Here is a 14,875-nt window from a genome sequence, read left to right as displayed (position 1 = left end):
GCAACCAGGCTGCGTTGATCTCCTGGGGAGGGAAGAGAACCTCCCTGCGTGCTGCGACTCCCTCCACAAGCAAACTCTATTAACCTAAAATCACTTGGAGAGTGCGGGCTGCAGTAGGCAGCGGGCTGGGACCACGACACCGACACCGACCCCGGCCACCCCGGACCCGCCTCGGTTGGCGAAATCACAGCCAATGTATCCCGACTGTCTCCATAGCTGATATTTATGCCTCACAGAATCACAGAAACCCCACAGTGCAGATAGAGGCCATTTCGGCCCATCGAGCCTGCACCGACACATATCCCACTCGATCCCCGTAACCCCTGCACCAACACATATCCCACCCTATCCCCGTAACCCCACGTATTTAATCCCCCTAACACTAAGGGTCAATTTTTATCATAGCCAATCAACCTAACCCGCACATCTTTGGACTGTGGGAGGAAACCGGAGCACCCGGAGGAAACCCACGCAAACACGGGGAGAATGTGCAAACTCCACACAGACAGTGTTCTTCAATGATCATAGAATCATAGAATGATCCAGCACAGAAGGAGGCCATTTGGCCCATTGTGCTGGATGCTAACTGTCTAGCTAAAGAAGTAATGTTTTAGGGTTTTACTGGATACAATTTTTCTTTGCACCTTCACTAATTCAATGTACTCCACACTTTCAAATAAATCCAGCAAAGACTGATGAGGTGAATAGAATACACAGTTTGCAGTACAATTTGCTGTAACTTCTAATGAAAGAAAAGAACTTGCATTTATATAGTGTCTTTCACAATCTCAGGATGTCCCAAAGTGCTTCACAGCCAATTAAGTCCTTTTGATGTGTAGTCGCTATTATAATGCAGGAAAACATGGCAGCCAATTTGCACACAAACAGCAATGAGATAAATGACAGGATCCTTCAACCAATACCGCATGGGCTTTACAGTAAACATCCATAAGACAAAGGTCCTCTACCAACCTGCCCCCGCCACACAGTACTGCCCCCCGCTTATCAAAACCCACGACAAGGCCTTGGACAACGTGGACCACTTTCCATACCTCGGGAGCCTACTGTCAACAAGGGCAGACGTCGATGATGAAGTCCAACACCGCCTTCAGTGTACCAGTGCAGCCTTCGGTCACCTGAGGAAGAGAGTGTTTGAAGACCAGGACCTCAAACCCGGCACTAAGCTCATGGTCTACAGAGCAGCAGTGATACCCGCCCTGCTGTATGCCTCAGAGACATGGACCATGTACAGCAGGCACCTGAAAGGACTGGAGAGGTACCACCAATGCTGCCTCCACAAGATCCTGCAAATCCATTGGCAGGATAGGCGCACCAACGTCAGTGTTCTCGCTCAGGCCAACATCCCCAACATCGAAGCTTTGACCACGCACGATCAGCTCCGATGATGGGTCACATCGTCCGCATGCCCGATACGAGACTCCCAAAACAAGCGCTCTACTCGGAGCTCCGACACGGCAAGAGAGCCCCAGGTGGGCAGAGGAAACGCTTCAAGGACACCCTCAAAGCCTCCTTCAAAAAGTGCAACATCCCCACTGACACCTGGGAATCGCTGGCCCAAGACTGCACAAAGTGGAGGAGAAGCATCCGGGCAGGCGCTGAACACCTCGAGTCTCTTCGCCGGGAGCAAGCGGAAGTCAAGCACAAGCAGCGCACCTCAACCCAAGCACCCTACCCACCCGCCCCTTCAACCACCATCTGCCCCACCTGTGACAGAGACTGTAGGTCCTGCATTGGACTCATCAGTCACCTGCAAACTCATTTTTAATGTGGAAGCAAGTTATCCTCGGTTCCGAGGGACTGCCTAAGAAGAAGAACATATTTATTGAAGGATAAATGTTGGCCAGGACGCCGGGAGAACTCCTTGCTCTTCAAATTGTGCTATGGGCTTGGTTATGTTCACCTGAGAGGGCAGATGGGGCCTCGATCTAATGTCTCATCCAAAAGATGGCATCGCCAACAATGCAGCACTCTCTCAGTACTTCACTGAAGTGTCAGCCTGGATTATATGATCGAGTCCTGGAGTAGGGCTTGAAATACCAAAGCATACGGTCTCGTACCAACAGGTTTCAAAACAGCTTCTACCCCCAGGCCATAAGACTCATGAACGATTAATTTATTATTATTTATTACTGTTGTTTTATTTATTATTACTGTATTTCTATTAGTATTTCTAATAGTATTTTTATCATTGTTATGCCATATTTATTCCAATGTTGGGAGGACTCGTAAAAATCAACATTTCATTGTGCAGTGCACATGTCTGCTGCATATATGACAAATAAAAATTGAATTGAATTGAAATGGGGATGAAAATTGTCAGATTGTTGCAGTTGTGGATGCTCTTTTTCTCTCCTTTTACTCTGAAGGCTTCTATACATGGCGTGTTCTGGACCGATGGACATTATGTGACATTCTGGACATTTTTACATGCAATAGCACCCTCTGGTGGCGGTTATTGTGTTAACAGTTTGTATGCTGGAAAGGTCATCTGATCTTTCTTCCTGTGTGAGGTCATTTGACCTTTGTTCCTTTCTTCCTGTGAGATGTCATTTGACCTTTGTTCCTTTCTTCCTGTGAGAGGTCATTTGACCTTCCTACCTTTCTTCCTGTTGACCCCAGGAAGCAGTTTTGCCAGGAAGAACCTGACTTGAGTAATGGAGAATCTGCTATGAGAGGTTCCATTTACAATCCAATGTAATCTGATTTCATATGTTAGGCCAAGCGCAATATCTGTATCTTTGGTTCTTAGCATAATAGCAATGTTGTCAGAGTAATATTTTGATAATACTATGTTTATAAAAGGTTAATATTTAATAGTTACAGAAGTTAGTTCAAATGTTAGTTAGTTATACAATTAGTCTATTCTACTGTTGTAAATATGTTTATATCTTATGTAATATTGAATGTATAGTACTCAGTTTATGTACAAAACATACTTTGTCTTTGTTTACAGTTTCACAAATTTGTTCAAGTAAAAGCTTCAAAACAGCAACCGCTTCAGAAGAATTATTTTGGAATGAGTGTTTAACTTGCTGGATAGCTAGATAGGAGCACGTCTAGCGCGGCCAGTACAGTGAAAAGATATCAGTGAAAAGATAGCAATACGGCTAGCTGTGAAGAGCAGAGCAGGAGGAGCCCAGAGTAAGCCATAACTTCGTAGAGCACACCTACCTCACATCAACATGTCAGAAGATAATAACGAAAATGCTTTGCAGCAAGTAGAAGACCTTAAACAGGCAGACGAAACTGTAGAACGTGACAATCGGTCTATAAGCACCGGTTACTACAGATCGCAAGCTGGTTCACGGTCATCGGGTGGTTCTAGAGTAAGCGTAGCCATTGCCAAAGCACGGGCTAAACTAGTAGCAGCTCAAGCCAGAGCTGCGCATATGGACAGTGAAATAGAAATAAAAGACAGGCACGTCTCCAAGCTGAACAACAAGCAGAACAGGCCCGGCACCAAGCAGAACAGGCCCGACTCCAAGCTGAATCCCAAGCAGAACAGGCCCGACTCCAAGCTGAATTCCAAGCGGAACAGGCCCATCACCAAGTGGAACGCCAGGCTGAACAGGCCCGTCTCCAAGCCACATTAGAGGCTCTGCAGCAACAAAAAGAGATAGATGCTGCATTAGCCGAGACACAAGTATTCGAGGCAATTTTGGAGGGAGCTGATCCCGAGACAGCTTACAAACCTTTAATTCCCGTTCCGTGGCAGAGTCCACGACAGCGCACCATAGATTACGTGAGCGACCATGCCGACATACAGTTTACAGGAGAAAGGGATGTAGGCCCGCACATCTCTACAGACGCAAACACTTCGTATAACATGCCACAAGTTGCCAACCAAGGTCAAAGCAGACGGCGTGCCTCAAGCCGCAGAGTCTCCGCCAGCAGAACGGAAGACACGGTGCAAAGGAATAGGACACCGAATAGAGAAAGTCAGAGGCAAATCCCCTCTCGGTCCCTTGAGACCCCCAACAGAGCCCCCAGCCAAGGCAACCCTGGCACAGGTCCCAGCACCTACGACCTCGCCAAATACCTAGCACGCACCCAGCTGGTGACTTCGGGGTTAATCAAGTTTGATGACAGGCCGGAGAATTATCGGGCTTGGAAGTCCTGCTTCCACGACGCCATATCGGGCTTAGACCTGTCGGCAGGAGAAGAGCTCGGCCTCCTTATCAAATGGCTCGGCCCAGAGTCCGCCGGACAGGCCTGCAGGATAAAAGCGGCCAATGTGGGGCAGCTGCCAGAGGGGTCGAAGAAGGCTTGGGTGAGGCTGGAAGAAAGCTACGGCTCGCCCGAAGCCATTGAAAGGGCTCTCTTTGACAGGTTGGAGAACTTTCCGAGGTTGACGAGTAAGGAACCCCAGAAGCTCCGCGACCTTGGAGATCTGCTGTCGGAACTCGAAGCCGCAAAGCAGGACGGCTACCTACCCGGTCTATCGTACTTAGACACTGCCAGAGGGGTAAGTCCCATCATTGAGAAGCTTCCATTTAACCTGCAGGAGAAGTGGATAACGTTTGGATCAAAGTTCAAGCTAAAGCACAACATGGCGTTCCCACTATTCTCAGCGTTCGTTAAATTCATCCGTAAAGAAGCCAAAGCCAGGAATGACCCCAGCTTCAACTTCTTCTCCTCCCACCCAGCACTTGCCAGAAGAGACAAGTTCGACAGACATGGAAAGACACCAATATCTGTCCACAGAATGCAAGTGTCCTCAACTGAGCACACAAAGATTCAGAAGAAACCTGAGGATATGAGCAAACAATGCCCTATCCACAACAAGCCCCATCCTTTAAAGAAGTGCAGAGGCTTCAGGGAGATGTCCCTGGAAGATCGGAAACAATATCTTAAAGAGAACTCTATATGTTTCAGGTGCTGCTCGTCCACGAGCCATCTCGCCAAGAACTGCAAGGTGGATGCAAAATGCACTGAATGTGAAAGTGATCGGCACATTTCAGCACTACACCCAGGCCCAGCTCCTTGGAAGTCAGAGACGCCTCCTCCCGCATCAGAGCACGGCGGGGAGAGAAAGGGAGCTGCTGGTACGGAGATTACATCCAGGTGCACCGAGGTGTGTGGAGAAGGAGTGAGCGCAAGAGCGTGCTCCAAGATATGCCTTGTTAATGTGTACCCTGTAGGACGTCGCACGCTGGAGAACAAGCCATCTCAGGTGAGCACACTCAAGACTTCCATCTTGGAGAATGGTCGTCCAAGCTACCTTACCCCATGCAGTAGACAGATCCGCATGGTGTTTGACTCCAGTGCACCATATCAGGGAGTCTCTCTCAACGACATACTCCTCACGGGGCCCGATCTTAACAGCCTCTTGGGAGTGCCCATGAGATTCAGGAAAGAGCCCGTCGCCATCACTGCCGATATCCAGCACATGTTTCATTGCTTTGTGGTGAGAGAAGACCACAGAGACTTCCTCCGCTTCCTGTGGTATCGGGACAATGACCCTAATAGAGACATTGTGGACTACAGAATGCATGTCCATGTCTTCGGGAATAGCCCATCCCCTGCTGTCGCCATATACGGACTAAGGAGGGCTGCCAAGGAAGAAGACGACGACTTTGGCAGTGATGTGAGAGGGTTCATCGAACGAGAGTTCTATGTCGATGACGCACTGAAGTCATTCCCGACCGAAGCAGAGGCCATCAGTACCCTCGGACGAGCCCAGGAACTACTTGCACTATCCAACCTCAGGCTGCATAATAGCCTCTAACAGACCAGCAGCGATGGAGGCATTCCCCCCTGAAGATCGTGCTAAGGACATCAAGGACCTAGACCTCTTCACTGATGACCTCCCCCTACAGCGTAGACTAGGGGTGTCGTGGAACATAGCAACAGACACGTTCACGTTCCAAGTCCTAGACGCCAAGAAACCCTTCACACGTAGAGGAGTGCTCTCTACAGTCAACAGCCTATACGACCCTCTCGGCTTCTTAGCCCGTCACCATACAAGGCAGGCTGCTCCTCAGGGAACTCTCCACACGCGCTGAAGTGTGGGATTCACCTCTCCCTGAAGAGATGGAAGCAGAGTGGGACAGATGGAGAGACTCACTCCAAGACTTACAGGAGATCCGAATACTTTGCTGCTATTCGTCTTTCTCTCCCTTAAATGCCCAATTCAAAGAGCTTTGTGTCTTTGCAGACGCATCCGCTAAGGCCATTGCAAGTGTGGCTTATCTGAAGGTCACCACTCAAGAAGGACAAAGCAAAATCGGCTTCGTCTATGATAGAGGCAAGTTGGCGCCCCAGACAGACCTCACCATACCCAGGTTGGAACTGTACGTAGCAGAACGCAACCTACCCCCTCACAGCAGTCTACGGAAGCTGCATCCTATCATCGACACCAACGGACCGTCTCCGAGGTGGTTCTTCTTTTGTCGCCAGAGGACTCCAGTGACAAGTAGAGCTCGGACTATGTGGAGTCGTTAATGACCCCAGACGGGGAGTGTTCTGGACCGATGGACATTATGTGACATTCTGGACATTTTTACATTCAATAGCACCCTCTGGTGGCGGTTATTGTGTTAACAGTTTGTATGCTGGAAAGGTCATCTGATCTTTCTTCCTGTGTGAGGTCATTTGACCTTTGTTCCTTTCTTCCTGTGAGAGGTCATTTGACCTTCCTACCTTTCTTCCTGTTGACCCCAGGAAGCAGTTTTGCCAGGAAGAACCTGACTTGAGTAATGGAGAATCTGCTATGAGAGGTTCCATTTACAATCCAATGTAATCTGATTTCATATGTTAGGCCAAGTGCAATATCTGTGAGTATCTTTGGTTCTTAGCATAATAGCAATGTTGTCAGAGTAATATTTTGATAATACTATGTTTATAAAAGGTTAATATTTAATAGTTACAGAAGTTAGTTCAAATGTTAGTTAGTTATACAATTAGTCTATTCTACTGTTGTAAATATGTTTATATCTTATGTAATATCGAATGTATAGTACTCAGTTTATGTACAAAACATACTTTGTCTTTGTTTACAATTTCACAAATTTGTTCAAGTAAAAGCTTCAAAACAGCAACCGCTTCAGAAGAATTATTTTGGAATGAGTGTTTAACTTGCTGGATAGCTAGATAGGAGCACGTCTAGCGCGGCCAGTACATGGAGTATAGTTCCAAGGGTGTCAGTTGCCCTCTAATACATGACCTAAGTGAGCCTTGGCCTTAGATGGTGACAAGTGGGAACCCTCCTGATGGCCCTATTGAAGGGAGGGGGCCTGGTAGTGGCCACCTCTCTATCTCTTCTGCCTTTAACCATGCATCTTATATGGGCCTCAGCTCACGCAAAGGCATTAATAACAATGACAGTGCCCCTTCCACAGCAGTTCCTCTCTCTCTGATAATACCCTAAGCAAACATCTCCGCCTCTCTACCTCTCTCGCCTCCTTTAAGTTGCTCTTTGATCAAGCTTTTGGTCACCAGTCCTAATGGCCCATAATTTCTGATCGGAGGCTTCCTGCGTGCGGATGCGTCCTATCGGAAAAAAATCTACGAACTTACCCGAGGTGCGGACACTTCCGATGCTGGGCCTCTCCACAGTCGAAATACACAGGGCCCATGTATGCCGGGGCACATGCAGTTCGCAAGTGCGGCTTCAACAGAGTGCTGTGAGTTGGGTGAGTCGGAGTTAGGTGAGGAGTGGAAGGAAGAGCTCCCTTGCTTCGCCTTTGTTTTTCCTAACTGTTCACCCTGTAGGAAGAGGCCGGTGTCGGGAGCAGCAGGAGAGTAGTGAGTATTTAAAGTCACTTTCGCGGGCTTTTTCTCAAAGGCCGGTCAATCTCGCAGACCGGCAGTGGCGTTCCAGAGACACGCCATGATACAAAACGTGACACGGACAAGAGGAAGCAGCTGATTGGGTGAGTACGGCCAGGTGTGTATTTATACTACTCTATAGTTTGACAGTTAAGGTTAATAGTTTATAAAGTTTAGAAGGTCTTAATTTTTGTGGTTATAGTTTCTAAGGTCTCTGTTGTGTATCGGGCAGTGCTAGTAACCAAGGGCCCTTGAGTATATAATTTAATTGCAGTGTAATTGGTGGTTTTTGATTTAATTTAAGTTAAATTAATTGAAGGGTAAGTCATGACAGTACAGCTCGGCCCGTGGCATGCTCCTCCTGCACTATGTGGAAATCAGGGACACTTCCTGTGTCCCTGGCGACCATGTGTGCGGGAAGTGTATCCAGCTGCAGCTACTGGCAGACCGCATTGCTGCACTGGAGCTGCGAATGGCTACATACTGGAGCATTCGCGATGCTGAGGACGTCATGGATATCATGTTTAATCAGTTGGTCACACCGCAGGTAAAGGCTGCACAGGCAGGAAGGGAATGGGTAACCGCCAGGCAGAGTAGTAGGCGCAGGCAGATAGTGCAGGGGTCCCCTGTGGCCATCCCCCTCTCAAACAGATATACCAATTTGGATATTGATGAGGGAGATGGCTTATCGGGGGAAGGCAGCAGCAGCCAACTTCCTGGCACCGTGGGTGGTTCTGCTGCACAGGACAGGAGGAAAAAGAGCGGGAGAGCTATAGTGATAGGGGATTCTATTGTAAAGGGAATAGATAGGCGTTTCTGCAGCCACAAACGAGACTCCAGGACGGTATGTTGCCTCCCTGGTGCAAGGGTCAAGGATGTCTCGGAGCGGCTGCAGGGCATTCTGGAGGGGGAGGGTGAACAGCCAGTTGTCATGGTGCATATAGGTACCAACGATATAGGGAAAAACTGGGATGAAGTCCTAAAAGCTGAATATAGGGAGTTAGGAGGTAAATTTAAAAAATAGGACATCAAAGGTAGTAATCTCAGGATTGCTACCAGTGCCACGTGCTAGTCAGAGTAGAAATAGAAGGATATTTCAGATGAATACGTGGCTAGTGGAATGGTGCAAGGGGGAGGGATTCAAATTCCTGGGACATTGGAACCGGTTCTGGGGGAGGTGGGACCAGTACAAACTGGATGGTTTGCACCTGGGCAGGACTGGGACCGATGTCCTAGAGGGAGTGTTTGCAAGTGCTGTTGGGGAAGGTTTAAACTAAAATGGCAGGGGGTTGGGAACCTGTGCAGGGAGACAGAGGAAAGGGAAGCAAGGATAGAAGCAAATGACAGGAAGGAGAAAAGCAAATGTGGCAGTCAGAGAAATCAAGGGTTTAAATCAAACATGGCCACAGTAAATAATAATTCTAAAAGGTCTAAGAGTGTTAAAAAAACAAGCCTGAAGGCTTTGTGTCTTAATGCGAGGGGCATTCGTAATAAGGTGGATGAATTAGCTGCGCAAATAGGTGTAAACGGATATGATATAATCGGGATTACGAAGACATGGCTACAGGGTGACCAAGGCTGGGAATTCAACATCCAGGGGTATTCAATATTCAGGAAAGACAGGCAAAAAGGAAAAGGAGGTGGGGTAGCATTGCTGGTTAAAGAGATTAACACAATAGTAAGGAAGGATATTAGCTCTGATGATGTGGAATCTGTATGGGTAGAGCTGAGAAATACCAAGGGGCAGAAAATGTTAGTGGGAGTTGTATACAAACCCCCAAACAGTAAGGCTGAGGTTGGGGATGGCATTAAATGGGAAATTAGAGACGTGTGCAATAAGGGCACAGCAGTTAACATGTTGACTTTAATCTACATATAGATTGGGCTAACCAAATTAGTAACAATACTGTGGAGGAGGAATTTCTGGAGTGTATACGGGATGGTTTCCTGGACCAATATGTCGAGGAACCAACTAGAGATCAGGCCATCTTAGACTGGGTATGATGTAATGAGAAAGGATTAATTAGCAATCTTGTTGTGCGAGGCCCCTTGGGGCAGAGCGATCATAATATGATCGAATTCTTCATTAAGATGGAGAGTGAAGTATTTGACTCAGAGACTAGGGTCCTGAATTTAAATAAAGGGAGCTACGATGGTATGAGGCGCGAGTTGGGTAGGATGGATTGGGGAACGTTACTTAAAGGGTTGATGGTGGATAGGCAATGGCAAACATTTAAAGATCGCATGGATGAACTACAGAATTTGTTCATCCCTGTTTGGCATAAAAATAAAACAAAAAAGGTGACTCAACCGTGGCTAACAAGGGAAATTAGGGATAGCATAAGATCCAAGGAGAGGACATATAAATTGGCTAGAAAAAGCAGCAAACCTGAGGATTGGGAGCAGTTTAGGATTCAGCAAAGGAGGACAAAAGGATTAATTAAGAGGGGGAAAATAGAGTATGAGAGTAAGCTTGCAGGGAACATAAAAACTGACTGTAAAAGCTTCTATAGATATGTGAAGAGAAAAAGATTGGTGAAGTCAAGCGTAGGTCCCTTGCAGTCAGAATCAGGGGAATTTATAATGGGGAACAAAGAAATGGCAGACCAATTAAATACATACTTTGGTTCTGTCTTCACAAAGGAGGACACAACTAACCTCCCAGAGATGTTGGGGAACATAGGGTCTAATGAGAGGGAGGAAGTGAATGAAATCAGTATTTGTAGGGAAATGGTGTTAGGGAAATTGATGGGGTTGAAGGCCAATAAATCCCCAGGGCCTGATAATCTACATCCTAGGGTACTTAAGGAAGTGGCCCTTGAAATAGTAGATGCATTGCTGGTCATCTTCCAAAATTCTATAGCCTCTGGAACTGTTCCCATGGATTGGAGGGTAGCTAATGTTACCCCACTATTCAAAAAAGGTGGTAGAAAGAAAACGGGGAAAATGCTAGAGTCCATTATTAAAAAATGTAACAGAGCACTTGGAAAACAGTGACAGGATCGGACAAAGTCAACATGGATTTACAAAAGGTAAATCTTGCTTGACTAATCTACTGGAATTTTTTGAGGATGTAACTGGTAGAATAGATAAGGGAGAACCAGTGGATGTGGTGTATTTAGACTTTCAGAAGGCTTTCGATAAGGTTCCGCATAAGAGATTAGCATGTAAAGTTAAAGCACATGGGATTGAGGGTAAAGTACTGACTTGGATAGAGAACTGGTTGGCAGACAGGAAGCAAAGAGATGGAATAAACGGGTCTTTTTCTGAGTGGCAGGCAGTGACTAGTGGGGTACCGCAGGGATCGGTGCTAGGACCCCAACTATTCACAATATATAGTAATGATCTAGACGAGGGGACTGGATGTAATATCTCCAAGTTTGCAGATGACACAAAGCTGGGTGGGCGTGTTTGCCGTGAGGAGGATGCTGAGAAACTCCAGTATGATTTGGACAGGTTGGGTGATTGGGCAGATGCATGGCAGATGCAGTATAATGTGGATAAATGCGAGGTTATCCACTTTGATGGCAAAAACAGGAAGGCAGATTATTATCTGAACGGCAATAGATTGGGAGAAGGGGAAGTGCAACGAGACCTGGGTGTCCTTGTGCACCAGTCGCTGAAGGTAAGCATGCAGGTGCAGCAGGCGGTTAAGAAGGCAAATGGTATGTTGGCCTTCATAGCGAGAGGATTCGAGTACAGGAGCAAGGATGTCTTGCTGCAGTTGTACAGGGCCTTGGTGGGACCACACCTTGAGTATTGTGTGCAGTTTTGGTTGCCTTATCTGAGGAATGATGTTCTTGCTATGGAGGGAGTGCAGCGAAGATTCACCAGCCTGATACCTGGGATGGCAGGAATGACGTATGAGGAGAGATTAGGTTGATTGGGCTTATATTCGCTGGAGTTTAGAAGAGAGGGGGTCTCATTGAAACTTATAAAATTCTAACAAGCCTCGACAGACTAGATGCAGGAAGGATGTTCCCGATGGTGGGGGAGTCCAGAACCAGGGGTCACAGTCTAAAGATAAGGGGTAAGCCATTTAGGACAGAGATGAGGAGGAATTTCTTCACCCAGAGAGTGGTGAACCTGTGGAATTCTCTACCACAAAAGGCAGTTGAGGCCAATTCATTAAATATATTCAAGAAGGAATTAGATATATTTCTTAAGGCTAAAGGGATCAAGGGATATGGGGAGAAAGCAGGGACAGGATACTGAATTTGGTTGATCAGCCATGATCTCATTAAATGGCGGAGCAGGCTCGAGGGGCCGAGTTTCTATGCAAGCATCCGTGGGCCAGGCCAGCTGATGGGAGAAGGGAATCTCCCTTCATACTTTTGACAGATAGACCTGTCAAATATATGAATGGAGATCACCCCAAAAAGACACTAAAACATTAAATAATTTTTTTTAAATCACGTTTTTAAAATGAGTTAAAATTACATTAAATTAAATTTTTTAAACAAAAATTTAATTTTTTGAAAAAAATAATTGATGTTTTTTCACGGGGCTAAAAATAAACTTACCTTTTTTAGAAGTATTTTTAAATTATAAATGAGTGAAAAAATTTTAAAAACTTTTTTCAAAACTTAGGCTGGTAAAAGCAGGCCTTACGCCTGCTTTTACCAAGCCTAAGATTTCTGAGGGTTTTCAGCATTCTTGACAGATCGGAAATGCCGGGCCGGCATTTCCAATGTCCCTACGGGTGCGTACACAGCGCGTAGGCATCGGAAAATTACAGGCCATTATCTCTTTATTTGGTTTGGTGTCAAATTTTGTCTGCTAACACTTCTGTGAAGCGCCTTTGGACATTTTACTATGTTAACGTGAAGTTGTTTTTGTTGGTGCTGCTGTATTTTGTTGCCTGGTGGCGGTAGGTTCTCTGTGTAGTTGCGATCCCAGCGGCAGCACACTCTGCATTTTTAATGAGCCTCAATCCAAGAAAATAGTTTTGGGGTCACACTGGGGTCAGAGCGGCAGGTGGAAGTACAGTAGTGCCCCAACCCAGCTCTGGTGGAGCACAACACCCCACAGGAAGATCCAGCCCTGAGTATCTGGTGCCAACATCTGTGCGCTTCTGGACATACACTGTCAAGGCAAGGCCAGCTTAATGGGTCAAAGGTGCATGAGGAGTAGTACTCCTGCTGCACTGTGCATGGGCCACATCGGTCCCTATATGTACATGAATGAACGAACTGCAGACTATATATTACCCAACATGTAACAATGCAGACTATCCTCTATGTAGCACACAGCAGACTGTGCTATTCTATTTGTAACAGACCGTTATTTTCTGTGTTACCATATACCGGACATAACATTCTTCAAACGCTCCGTGATGAATCCTATTTACAAGCTTCAGTCTGTAGGTAGCACTTTACGAACTATGAGCTCTCCTGTATGTAACGCATGTGTGGGAGGGAAAAGGTTTTATTAACCCACGGATAAACTAAGAACAAAAGCAAAACTATGAGTTACAATAAATCCAAGCCTTCCCTGTCAGTCTTCAATACTGCTGGAAAAGTTCTGCAACTAACTGCAGTGCCTCTTAAAATCAACATCGAAGGTTTGAGAAACATCACATTAAAAGGAACGAATATCGATGGTGCCCTAAAGCTGGAATACATTATTCAGGAGCCCTTCCAAACCAAATTATTGGTGCTGATTTTTTAGAATCGGCGGCAGGGGCACGGTTCTGTAACATTGAAAAAATATGCAAGTGCAATTCCTTCAACTGGTCGACTTTCTAGTACAGCAGAGCATCGAGCTTTTAGGACGGAGCAAAATAGCGTTCCCCCTCATCCAGTAAAGACAGCTCCGGGAGACTTACATGAGTTTGTTGCAGACGGGGGGATTAAACCATTTCTTGTTTTCTGCGATCCATTCGTTCACATTGTAAAGCAGCCCCATCGTTTTGATATTTTTGCGAGCTTAAAGAAGTTGTCACTGAAGAGAGAGAAAAGAAGGCTGCTGAATTCACAATCGTCAGTCTCCACACGGAGCTTTTTGAAACACAATTTGCGACCCCCGCTGGTGCGTCGGAGGTGCGCAAGATCTGGGTTTAGGCATACAAAGCGCATGCGCGAAAACCCGGACCTTGTGATCCAGTGAAAAAAAATTGCAAAATCAAATTTTATCATGCATTTATACATTAAAAACCCTGCCCAATAAGGCAAGTTTATTTTTAGCCCCGTTAAAACATACAGGGCTTGCGATCAGAGGCTTCCCGTGGGCAGATGCCTCCGACCTGCAAAAATTCTACGAATGTACCTGGTGGCCCGGGAGGTATGGAGGCTTGCGATCCTGGGCCTCTCCGGGTCCGCGCGGGCAGAGCCACACGTATCCCAGGGGTGCCTGCAGTTCGTAGGCGCCCCTGGGATCGCGTGGGCCAGCCCAACCAATAAAAGAAGGTTGCTTTTACCAGACGTAAGAATTTCACAGGCATTCAGCGGGCGGAAGTTGTGCAAACAGCGCAACTCTCCATCCGCAGAGGCCCATCTCCTGGGGATGCAGAGGATCTGTCAAGAGGATTCTTGACAGATCGCAAGTGCCGGGTTTTCGTGCATGCTCTAAGATTTTGATCACAGGTCACCCACAGATTACACAAAGGGTCTTAGGAATTGTAAGGCATTTTATTAAGGAGCGGCAGTTTAAGTTAAGTACAACATGCAATCAGGATAGACATAGTAGACATACGACCGTGACAAGCAGCTGGTATCGATCCCGATCGGACAGACGGCTGGCGTGTGCGAACAGCTCTTCCCTTCCCTTCACTGTCTGTGCTAAAAGCTCTTACAATATCTCTTTTACTCTCTTTTTAGGGGTGGGCCGAGGGTAGATTATTAAAGATACAGTCAACAACCTTTCTAGCACACAAACAGCAGATAGCTAGTCTGGAAACAAGGTCATCGCTTAGTGCAGAATGTTATAACATACACAGGGAAACAAGAACATAAGCAAATTTTAAGCGTCTATCCAGTTATTCTAACACCAGTCTGAAGAGACTTCTTTGTCTCAAGTTATTTCTTCCAATTCATGATTTCTTACAACTCCCCACCTTGAGAAGGAAATAATCTTATAAGACTAA

At 46.4% G+C, this 14,875-nt stretch overlaps 1 protein-coding gene across 4 annotated transcripts in view; it reads right to left on the bottom strand.

The window, feature by feature from the left end:
- The window catches only part of haao (3-hydroxyanthranilate 3,4-dioxygenase), a 51,812-nt gene extending 37,225 nt beyond the window's left edge, over nucleotides 1-14,587 (bottom strand). For 2 of the 4 annotated variants that reach the window (XM_085980687.1, XM_085980671.1), the window contains exons 1-2: nucleotides 14,485-14,587; nucleotides 13,619-13,734 (exon numbers count right to left, since the gene is read on the bottom strand). In XM_085980687.1, the coding sequence (XP_085836813.1) occupies nucleotides 13,619-13,698 (80 nt within the window). In that variant the 5' untranslated portion in view covers nucleotides 13,699-13,734; nucleotides 14,485-14,587. Of the gene's footprint in view, nucleotides 1-13,618; nucleotides 13,840-14,058; nucleotides 14,164-14,484 lie in introns of those variants that run through there. The other 2 variants (XM_085980680.1, XM_085980674.1) reach the window with 2 other exon arrangements.
- Between the last annotated feature and the right edge of the window lie 288 nt (nucleotides 14,588-14,875).

The sequence above is a fragment of the Somniosus microcephalus genome, chromosome 3 (assembly GCF_052327205.1).
Source record: "Somniosus microcephalus isolate GS21.2 chromosome 3, FLI_Smic_1.0, whole genome shotgun sequence".
Lineage (NCBI taxonomy): Eukaryota > Metazoa > Chordata > Chondrichthyes > Squaliformes > Somniosidae > Somniosus > Somniosus microcephalus.
This window is presented reverse-complemented; position numbering and strand designations above follow the sequence as displayed.